Raw genomic sequence first — 11,363 nt, forward strand, 5'->3', positions numbered from 1 at the left:
CATCCATAGAAATTACTTTATGACATTCAGCATTTGTGAAATAACACAAAACAGAAATAGAAAATAAAACTGGGAAGATTTAAATTTATTTCTTTTTACATTTAAAGTCTGGAAAAATATCTAGTGTCAGGTGACCATACTTAAGATCCATTTCTCCATGTTCTTGACTTTCATTATTTTGAGAAGGATTAGTACAAGTGACTACTGATTGCTGTTGTAGGCTTTCAAAGTCTTCACTGAATCCCAGACTGCCTGAGACTTAGGATCTTCCTGCTCTCTTTTCCCAAGTGTTCAGGTTACAGGCAAATGCCACCACACCTTGTGTGACTTAAGTTCAGTTCTGACAATGTCCTCATTTTTGTAGAATATTACCTTAACAAGGCAAAGAGGTGTTTAGTTACGATGCAGACTATTACTTTAACTGTGTAAAGGTGTGTTAGTTTTGTTTGTGCTGCATTTGTTTAACAATGTAAGGATGTGTGATTAATTATGTAAAGATGAGTTGCATCTGTTTTACCTTGCCTTCCCAAGGCACCTGATTTGTCTAATAAAAAGCTGCATGGACAATAGTTAGGTGGGAAAGGGATGAGTGGGGTTGGCAGGCAGAGAGAATAGATAGGAGGGGAAATCTAGGCTCAGGGGGAGAGAAGAAAGAGGAGAGAATAAGGGAGAAAGAGAGGGACACCACCGGGGCCAGAAACCATGCAGCTGTCATCCAGACACAAAAATCTGTAGCATAAATCTTAAAGAGTCTTATTAATAAAATCAAACCTGAGCCAGGTATTGGGGTGAATGCTGGAAGATCAGAGAAGCAGAACAAGCCACAGCCACCTCCACCTTGCCAGTTTCTCAGCTGATCCTGTTTCCTCAGATTGGAAGCCTCTGAGTCCTCACCTGAATGAATCTCAGCTGAAGTGTGCTGCTCAAAGCCTAAAAGCTTAACCAGACAAATGTTTAACTAGCCAAATGCTTAACCGGCCAAATGCTTCTAGTTTCTGTCCCTCATGACTTATATACCTTTCTGCTTTCTACCATCACTCTCTGGGATTAAAGGCTTGCTTTCTGGGATTAAAGACGTGAGTCATAATGCTTGGCTGTATCCTTGAACAGATGGATTTCTGCCTCTGGAATGCTAGGATTAAAGGCATGTGCTACCACTGCCTATCCTCATATTTAATATTGTGGCTGTTCTGTCTCTGAACCCAGATAAATTTATTAGGGTGCACAAATTTGGGGGGAACATAATACTACCACAATGAAAGTAAGATATGCAGAAGGAAGAAAGGTTAAAAAGTCCTGAGGCAAAAGGTAGATAAAGAGAAACAGGTCAGTTTAAGTTAAAAGAACTAGCCAGAAACAAGCCTAAGCTAGGCCAAGCATTCAAAACTAATTATAAGTCTTTGTCATGATTTGTTAGCTGGTTTATGGCCCAGAAGAAAGCCTGGTACATCTCCTCATCCCTGAAAAATGTCAGTCTAATTAAACATCTAATGGTTTGATCTCTGATGCCCCTAATCACCAGCATGAGATTGCAATTACTCTGACAGGATCCCATGTTGGGGACTGGGTAAGGGACAGATATCAAGAAATTCGTACCCATAAAACTTTTTATGGCCAAGTATAAGCAACAAAAAGCCACAGATGGAATGAAAACTGGGTCAGACTTGACTGGACCCCATCTTATATTTTCATTCTGCTTGTCCTGTGTGTGGTGTTGAAATGGTGAAAATCTGGGATCATTTGACTATCAGAGGCTTCCTCTTTTGCTTCAGGTGGGTATAACCCAGGAGGTTCATGGTAACACGGAATTTCCATTGAGTCAGTGGCTCAATGGAAATTATTCATCAAGAGAATTTGAAGAATAAAAATCACAAACCACAGAAAGGCATATTGCAGAAATAATTTTTCTCCTTTTTTATTTATTATATTTGTGTTTTAATTTTACACATCAGCCATGGGTTCCCCTGTCCTCCCCACTCCCGCCCCCGTCCCCACCTTCCCCCCAACCCCTCCCCTCCATTCCCATCTCCTCCAGGGCCAAGACACCCCTGGGGATTCAATTCAACCTGGTGGATTAGTTTTATTATAGGATTATAGGTGAGAACTGCAAAGACCCAGGGTAGAGCTACAGGACAGCAGAAATGGAACCCAGGTTATGGAGTTAAAGGGTTTACTGAATAGAGGTACTTGGGGTCTCAGTGGGTGATCAAGTATGTTTAACAAAACTTTTATGACTCCTAAGCTGATTTTTCAGAGTATTCGACCATAACCACCACAAAAGAAATTAAGGCACAGACCTAATTTAGACTCTGTGTGTGTGAATATTTTTAAAATTAATTCTAATTTCAATAAAGAATTTAAATTGTTTATTATCTCTAAAAAATAATTCTGTAGAACAGACCTCTCTTATAGATCCTAGCACAAAGATATTTTTCTGCCTCAGTTTCCAAAATTAATATTTGAAATCACCATACCTAAACCATTGTAACAAAAATTCAAAATCAACATTTTAATTAATTAACATTTTAGGTATGAATGAGATAAAATATGAATAATCAATTTTTATTTCTCTTGCATTTGGATTTTATACTACTGACTGCATTAGTGATATTCTTTTCTAAGGAAAAGTAAGAACAAAAATTCAGGAGCTCCTTTATATTAATGTAGGTAAAAAAAATCCTAAAACAATCACACAAACACACACACACACACACACACACAGAGAGAGAGAGAGAGAGAGAGAGAGAGAGAGAGAGAGAGAGAGAGAGTCTAAATTATGTCTGTGTCTTCATTTCTTTTGTTGTAGTTATAATAAAATACTCTTAAAAATCAGCATAGGACAGAAAAGATTTATTTGAGCCCATATTTCACAGTTACAATCCATTGTTTTGGTAAACCACAGTGGCAGCTAATTGTGACAGCTGGTTATAATTTATCATAGTCAAAAATCAGAGAGCAATGGATCCTTATCCTTAAGACCTCTCTCTCCTTTTCAGTCAGTCCAGGACCTAGCCCATAAATGTTGTCACCCTTTTTAGCATGGGTCCACCCATTTAAATTAACTCTGTGAAGAAAATCACACACAGGCATGTCCACAGGCCAATGGAATCTGTACAAGGAGGGCATTGAGACTCCCTTCCCTGATGACTGCAGAGCCTACCAAGTTGGCAATTGAAAATAAACATGAAAGGATGACAGGAAAAACTGTAATGTATGATAAGTTAAAAATAAAGCATTATACTGTTTCATAACCAAAATTGTTTAAAATACAAAAACATTTATAACAATAATGACAGGAATACCAAATATGTTATGTACCAGGGCTGGCTATGTATCTATAACAGAATTCAACAATGATTGTCTCTAGTCTGTGTGATTACATTTTTAACTGTTCTACACAGGCTATGTATTTGGCTAATAAAATTACTAGGACCATTCAGGTGTTTGGGTCAACCAAGATTCTTCAGTGTCTACTGCTATAATTTCCTCCTTTAGAAAAATGATGGTCAAGACTGCCTGGACATATGTGGTGTATATGTAGGGGCATATATTATCTTTTAACCATCCTCTCCCGGGAAGACATGAACAAATGTCTGTTCATGCCAGATATGGTACTGAGGAGAGAACAATGAAAACTTTCCACCTGTGTCTGGCTTGGGTGACCAATGTGTCCACTGGTGTTAATGACAGCATGATGGGTGGCTCAAAGGCAGATGCATTGCTAAAATATTACCCATCATAGCGACAAATCATGAAACCTTTGTGTCTGAACCTCCTTGCCCAGTAACCCCCACCAGAGACTCTCTCCTTGCCAGCAACCCTCACTAGTTTTGAAACCTCAGGGAGGGGCCTTTTGAATTTTGTAATTTTCTACACTTGGTGAACATAATAAAATCTGTGAACTTTTAGAGCATTGGAAGTTTTGTTCAGCTTCCTTTTATGAACCTCCTTCCTTCCTCCATGAGGAAATGTTTCAATTCAATGGAAATATACACCTCTCCCTTCGTTCTTACATTCTTTCTTGGCAAGCTCCTCAGGCATGATGGTCCCTGAACCCTGACAACGTGACATAAGATAAAAGGTTAGTTTCTTCCATTAATGCTTGAACATTAGGCAACTTACTTCCTATAACACAGAGTCACTTATTTTCAAAAGCTTGAACAGTTAGGAGTCTTTGTGGTAACCACCTTGCAATGAATAAGTACTTTATCAAGGCTAAAAATAACAGGAATCTATTGGCACAAACACAAATGTTTACAGGACAGTTTGACATGGACATCATATCTATTTTTTAAAAATAGCGGTGATCTTGTCGCTGTGGCACATGACTTCTTCACAGATGTTTGTCCTGTCTTACAGTGTCTGTGAGGCAGGATTTGAATCTAATCATAAAGCAAGTTTGCTCAGTCCATAATAATTTGCCAATAATGTACCATTTATCTCTCTCCCTGACATTTTGGCAGGGTCCATAACTGATCAGGACTGTGAGTGAAAATTAATCCACAACAATGAACAAAATACATTCTGGAACTAAGGAAGTCAGCTAGCAGATACCACCTACCTCTATCAGTTTGATTTCTACATGCCCTGCAACCAAAGCTTGAAGTATCCTCAGCAATATTGACTTACTCTATTGTTCTGGCATGGAGTCAACAGCAGTGACTATAGCCTTATGGTTTGGGAGGCCTTCCTAATCACAATTCATAGGGAGCTAGCTCACCCTAGCACTGAGGTTTTCATCTAACAGTGTTATGGATCCTTGGAATGCTATTTTTATGTATGGTGCCGTTGTTAAAACTCTTCAATTATTTTATGAACTTCCAGGAGCTTCCAAATCCATATGACACTAAAGAATAAAATATAATAAAAATAAAATTTAAAAGAGAATAAACAGTATCCTTAAAAAATTCTCTGTCTTCCCCTGCAACTTCCAATTGGTTTGGGTATTCAGTAGGTAATAAAATAATAAGACAAAATATTAGCATGATTTTATACAGCATGAAATATTATTCAAAAGATGAATGTTGGGAGTCATCCGCATCCATGGGATATACTACCATATCTGGCACTCCCTAATCCACAGTCATTTTCTGTGATCACTATACTGTCCTCATCCTGGGATTTGGTTATTGCTGTAGGATCACTGCATATCTCTTTGTTCCTAACGGTATTAGCTGGGCCAGCTTGCACTACTCAGGAAACCTAAAGCTCAGAGAGGAGCAGGGCTACAATCTTAGTTCTCCATTGTACCCACATAGCTGCTGAAGGTGCTCCAGATTAGGTGAACATTCTCAGCCACCAATATGTTTTGTTTTGTTTTGTTTTTTTACCTTAGGAGATATGTACACAGTGTACTCTTTGGGAAGATAATTGCCTACTTTTTTTATAGGCTGTACTATTATGCCCTTTGTTTCTTATGTGAACAGTTGCTGGGCTTTATTCATAAATTCAATGACTTTGCTCTCTGCCTGTATTTTCCCTAGGACATCTTGATAAATGAGAATCTTTCCATATTTACCTTCAAAAGACCTAGATGAGCACTGTTGTTATCTGTTTTGCTCCATGCTTTTTCTCTACCAAATACTTTATGAAACCAATTTAAATGAGGGCCTAATTCATCCATATCTTTACAATCTCTTTTACTTCATAACAATAATGCCCACTTTTTGAGTACAGCAAATCTACTAACACTCAATACCAGTCCCAAGGAAGGTCTCTTCTATATCAACTACTTTATTAAAACTCCTCTGTGAACTGAGCATCAAGTTACCTCAGAACACTGATTCTTCAGCTATTGTCCTCCAATTTCTTAAATTCATGGCCTCAGAAAAATAGACAGATGCTCCTATAGCCAGTCTGTCAGGGGATGAGTTCCCTTTCACTGCTTCAGGTTATGGAACCTGTCTCAAGGAAGGAGGGGTTGACATATTTCTCTGTTTCTCTGCTTCCATAACACTCAGAGTCCCTTTCATTCCTATGTCCCCCAACCTCAGAATACAGGCTTTAGGAGGCCCTTTCATTCTTTTCTTATTTCTTCCATATTTAAAGCAGTTCATATACAGAGTACTCCAAGATTATCACATTTTTCAATCATTATTAGACCTAAATGGTATGCTCTATTACTTCAGCTTTTTCTCCTCACTGTCCAGTACTTCCCATGAGTTTCAAGTCTTTAGATCCCAGGAAGAAATGTTTAGCACATTTCCAGTTTGTACAATCTTGCCCTTGCTTTATGATAGCTATAATAAATGACAAACAAATACTCCCTTTTCATCTTTCTTTCTTATTATATTCTCTGACAAATTTCAGGCTAATGATTAAGCATCCTCATGCATTTTTCCTACTGTAATTCCTCTCTTACATAGCTAAATTTTTCAGGACAGGCACCTCTGCCTCAGGTCCATGTCTTAATGTTTGTGGTAAAGCCCATGAAATAATTGCCAGAGTTAGACTACATCCCCATCCCTTACATGCTTTCATTAACTACAATAGACTCTAGTCCACACCCATTTGGAGCTATTCTTGTACTTATTAAGTGATTTCCGTTCATCCATGAGGCATGCCTCCATGTTCTTCATAGAGAAAGACTGTAAGACACTTCCCCTAAAATTGTACTCCACTCTTGGGTAGATCATTCTTTGGAGCATGACATATCACCCATCACAAAGAGTATCCCAGTTGCCACAACAGCAGACGAACACTATTTTATAACGTATGAGGAACTGTAGATGTATCCAGACTGCCACAATGAATATGTCACCCTCAGATAAATCATTCTCAATCACAAGTCTTGTCATCTATCTCAAGAGCCAAAGAACTGGTCCTCCCAGTTCATCTGAGTCTATTAGTTGATGCCCCTTTAGGTACCAATTGTATTGTGTGACTTTTCCTGTGAAGACATGAATAAATGTCTACTTAATCCAGTGATTCCACCAGTCTAGCTTTTCAGACAGTTAAATTATTTGAGGGTATTTATAGGTTGAGAGGAGCCACAAAGGTAGCTGAATCACCCCCCAAATACACCCTATTCTTACTAACAACTCATAAAAGTTACATCTATGCAGATTTCTGCTTAATAAGACTAAACAACAGTTGTTTGCTGTTTTTTATCCTTGGAATACTGAACTTCCAAAGTCTACTAAGTTTCATGAACTTTCTGAGTCATTTAAGTTTAATTTAACTTGCAGAATCCTGAGCTCTCCTTTCCCACAAGAGAACATGCTTAAATTAATAGAAAATAGATAGACAATATTTTATCTAATATAATACTTCATATTAAGAGGGAGACTGGAAGAATACAATTTAACAGAATATTATTGTCACATATTTGTGTGAAGAAATGCTTCACATATACTTTTTTTTAACTCTAAGGATGATTGTTCCTAGAATGTAAATGTGACTACTTGGAGCACAATAGGCTTTCATCCAAAATGTTTGATATGATCATGCTTTCATTTAGCCACTATCACAATGTCATGAACTTATATTAAGAAAGAGTGTAATATATATGGCATAAATTTACAATTACATACAGATAAATTTTCATATTTACTACTTTATCAAATGAAATTGTAAATTGAGAAGTTATATACTTTCAGTACAAAAAAAATAATGTTGTATGCATCTAAACTAGAACTATTACTCTATCAATCTTATAAAATTGTATTTGTTATCATATAAAACTGAGAATTTTTTTTACTAAAGTTTCATTAATATCACTGAGAACATTTCCCACCTAATATATTTTTTACAGCATCTTTCACATCTTTGTTTCTTAGACTATATATTAAAGGGTTCAGCATTGGTATTATAAGTGTGTAGAATACAGATACAATCTTGCTTTTCTCTGGTGAGGAGATGGACCCAGGCTGGGCATATGTGAAGAACACAGTTCCATAGAATAAACTCACCACTGCTATATGAGAACCACAAGTGGAGAAGGTCTTACTCCTGCCATGGGTGGAGGGGATCTTCAGAACAGTGGAAAGGATGTACCCATAGGAGATAAGAATTACTGTTGTGGTGGAGATGGTTATGAGAGCAGAGAGAATGAACAGTACAATCTCATTCACAAAGGTGTCAACACATGAGATCTTAATCAGAGCTGGGACATCACAGAAAAAGTGGTCCAACCTGTTTTCTCCACAGAAACGCAAGCTGAAGGTGAATCCTGTTTGTACTATGGAGTTGATGCATCCACAGATGTAGGAGCCAGTTACCAACTGAACACATACCTTTTGGGACATGTGCACAGGGTAATGGAGAGGGGAACAAATGGCTGAGAATCGATCAAATGCCATGACAGCAAGAAGGAAGCATTCAGTTGTAACAAACAAAGCAAAGAAGAAGAATTGGGCGGCACAACCATTGTAGGAAATTTTCTTTTCACTTGTCAAGAAGTTGGCTAAGATTTTGGGAGCAATGACTGTGGAATAGCAGAGATCTAAATAAGACAAGTTTCTAAGGAAGAAATACATAGGTGTTTGGAGTCTGGACTCCATCTTAATGACAATGATCATGCTGACATTCCCTACCACAGTGACCATGTAGATCATTAGGAACACTAAGAATAAGAACACTTGAAACTTTGGAGGGGCTCTAAATCCCAACAGGATGAACTCTGTTACCTCTGAGTAATTCCTCTTCTGCTCATTCTTCATAGCTAATATGGTGATCAAACTGGAAAATGCCAAAAAAAGATTATTCCAAATTTATGATTCAGAAAATTAAAATATTAAGAATAGATTTAAGTGACTTCGGGTCACTAGAGTGAGAAACATGCTCATCTACTACTCAATAATCTATCACAGAGTAGAAAAGAATGTTTATAAATAATAGTTCCATCACATACTATGAAGTTGACTTCTATATTGTATAATCATATTCATTAACTTTACACCATAGATAATTGTACCCAAAAAAGTCTCATAATTGCTTTGTTGGTACTGGAATAACAGTATGAATTTTCATATATTAACACATTTTAAACCTTTGAAACTATGTTAGAGTCAGGTTGGTGTATATGTAATAGTAGACCCTCTTGAATACAAAGTTTAACTGCTATATAATTGGTTAATATTCAAACTAGAGAAGTAATAAAAATGACCTCTAGCAAGGGCCATCAACTAAGAAACTAATTTCCTTTAAATCCACAGTTTACATTAACAAGTTTCTGATTTTAGCAGAATTTTCGAAGCAAGGTTTAGAAATAAAAGCTTAAAGAAGTCAGTGTGCTGATCAAAAATTGAGATATGAGAATTTTTCTTGTTATTTAGGTAGAAACTATATGTAAATTCAAGTGTGGTTAAGAATACACTAAAATGTGAATAGAAACAAACCTTCCATTAACCTGAACTTTACTGCAACACTGATTGCAATTCCACAGTGTTCAGTTACTGACTCAGATTCACTGGCATTAGCAAACAACAGCAAAATTTTTAGATAATATCTTATTGTCATGTTCAATGAACTTACATGTTTCTTGTACTGTTTCACTGATTCAAGTAGCAAATAGGCCTGGAATGAATCCAGAATGAATATTCCCCATGAGGATGGAAACCAAAGAACTTGGCAGGCAATGCCTCCAAAAATATTCCATGGAGATCAGAAGTCTCTATCATCAGTAAGATACTTTGTGTCATCATGCAGACAAAAGAAAAATATGAAAAGAAATAGACTGAAGTAAGCAAGGAAATAAGGGAGAAATTTTTAATTGGTGAACTCATCAAACCTTTGGAAAATCAAAAGCGCTCTCTGGAGGACATAACTGACTTTCTACACAGAAGAAACTAATAAAACAGACAGTGTGACAAAAGACACCTTTGGTTCCTTTCTCATAGTCTTGATTAACACAGAGAAGTTCAATAATATATGAATAAATCATAGAATTTACATTTAGAGATCTGTTTCTTGAATTTTTTTTATGTGCATGTGTGTCTGCATGCATGTGTGGGGTGTATATTTGTGGATACATCTGCTTGTTCACATAGACATGGAAGCCAGAGGATGTCTTATAGCATCTTTCTCAGTCACTTTATACCATAAGTTAGTTTGAGATGATCTGTAACCATGAATGTCACTATTGTAGCAAGACTGAATATCCACTGTACTTGGATTTTTTTACTTTTGTGCCTGCTCTGTCCTCCAGAACTGGGGTCCCAGATGTATGCCATCACACACAGTTTGTTATATAGATTCTGTGGGTCTGAAATCAAGTCATCATGTTTGCACAATTTATTCATGAGCCTTCTCCCAAGCCAAAGATTCATTTCTTATCTCTACTGCAAATACAATGTGCTGATGTTATTTAAGAAGCAATTAACATAAAATAATGTCAATTTAAACCATGTATTTTTAAAACTGGATAATTAATTAACAAAATAGGCCCCCGAAAGTATATACATGCTTCAGGCACAGGAAGAAGTAGTGTTCAAAGACCCCAGAAACCTGGAAGGACAAGAGCAAGAATCCTGTTTTGAGGACAAGATTGAGACAATAATGGAAACTGACATATATAAACCAAAGAAAAAATGGGCAGAGAAAATGGCTCAGTCAGTAAATCTCCATTCATAAACATCTGAACATAATGCATGTGCCTATAACTCTAGCACTGGGAGTATTGTTAGATGAAGATAGCTGGATTCCTGGATTTTATTGACCAGCCAGTCTAGATAAATGGATGAGCTTCAGGTTTATTGAGAGATCCACTCAGTGTGATCCAGGACAGACATTCATTTTCAGCTTCTGGCCTCCACACATATATGTATATACTTGCATACATATGGAACACAAATTGCTAAATGTCTTATTAATAAAAATACTGGAGATAGATATTGGGGTGAAAGCTGAAAGAACAGAGAACCAGAACAAGCCACAGTCAACCGCACCTCACCAACTCTTCAGCTGATCCTGTTTCCATAAATCCTCAGACTGAAAGCTTCTGAGTCCTCACCCCTTAGGGTCTCCATTGAACTGCTGCTTAGTTCCTATCTTCTCATGCCTTATACACTGTTCTCCACCCAGCCATGTCACTTCCTGGGATTGAAGGCATGTGTGCTTCCCAAGCAAAGACATGGCATCTCAAATGCTAGGATTTAAATAGTGTCCCACCCTGCCTGGCTCTGTTACCAGTGTGGCTTTGAACTCACAGGGATTCAGATGGATCTCTGCCTCCCAAGTGATAGTATTAAAGCTGTGTGCCACCACTGTCTGGCCTCTATGTCTAATCTAGTGGCTAGCTCTTTCTTCTGATGTCCAAATAAGTTTATTAGGGCACACAATTATTGGGGTAAACAATATATCACCACATGTATATATGCAACCACCCACGCTGACAAGTACATTCTCTCTACTCTCTCTCTCTC

The 11,363-nt window shown here is 37.3% G+C and overlaps 1 protein-coding gene across 1 annotated transcript; it reads right to left on the reverse strand.

Annotated features, from left to right (window-relative positions):
- Positions 1 to 7,715: 7,715 nt before the first annotated feature.
- On the reverse strand, positions 7,716 to 8,660 carry LOC118571252 (olfactory receptor 12-like). The gene has a single exon (XM_036170212.1). The coding sequence runs from the start codon at positions 8,658 to 8,660 to the stop codon at positions 7,716 to 7,718; it is 945 nt and encodes a 314-aa protein (XP_036026105.1).
- Between the last annotated feature and the right edge of the window lie 2,703 nt (positions 8,661 to 11,363).

Source organism: Onychomys torridus, chromosome 20, assembly GCF_903995425.1.
Source record: "Onychomys torridus chromosome 20, mOncTor1.1, whole genome shotgun sequence".
Classification (NCBI taxonomy): domain Eukaryota; kingdom Metazoa; phylum Chordata; class Mammalia; order Rodentia; family Cricetidae; genus Onychomys; species Onychomys torridus.

Excerpts from the sequence above, each read along its gene's own strand:
- LOC118571252 (XM_036170212.1), bottom strand. The coding sequence starts at position 8,660 with ATGAAGAATGAGCAGAAGAGGAATTACTCAGAGGTAACAGAGTTCATC.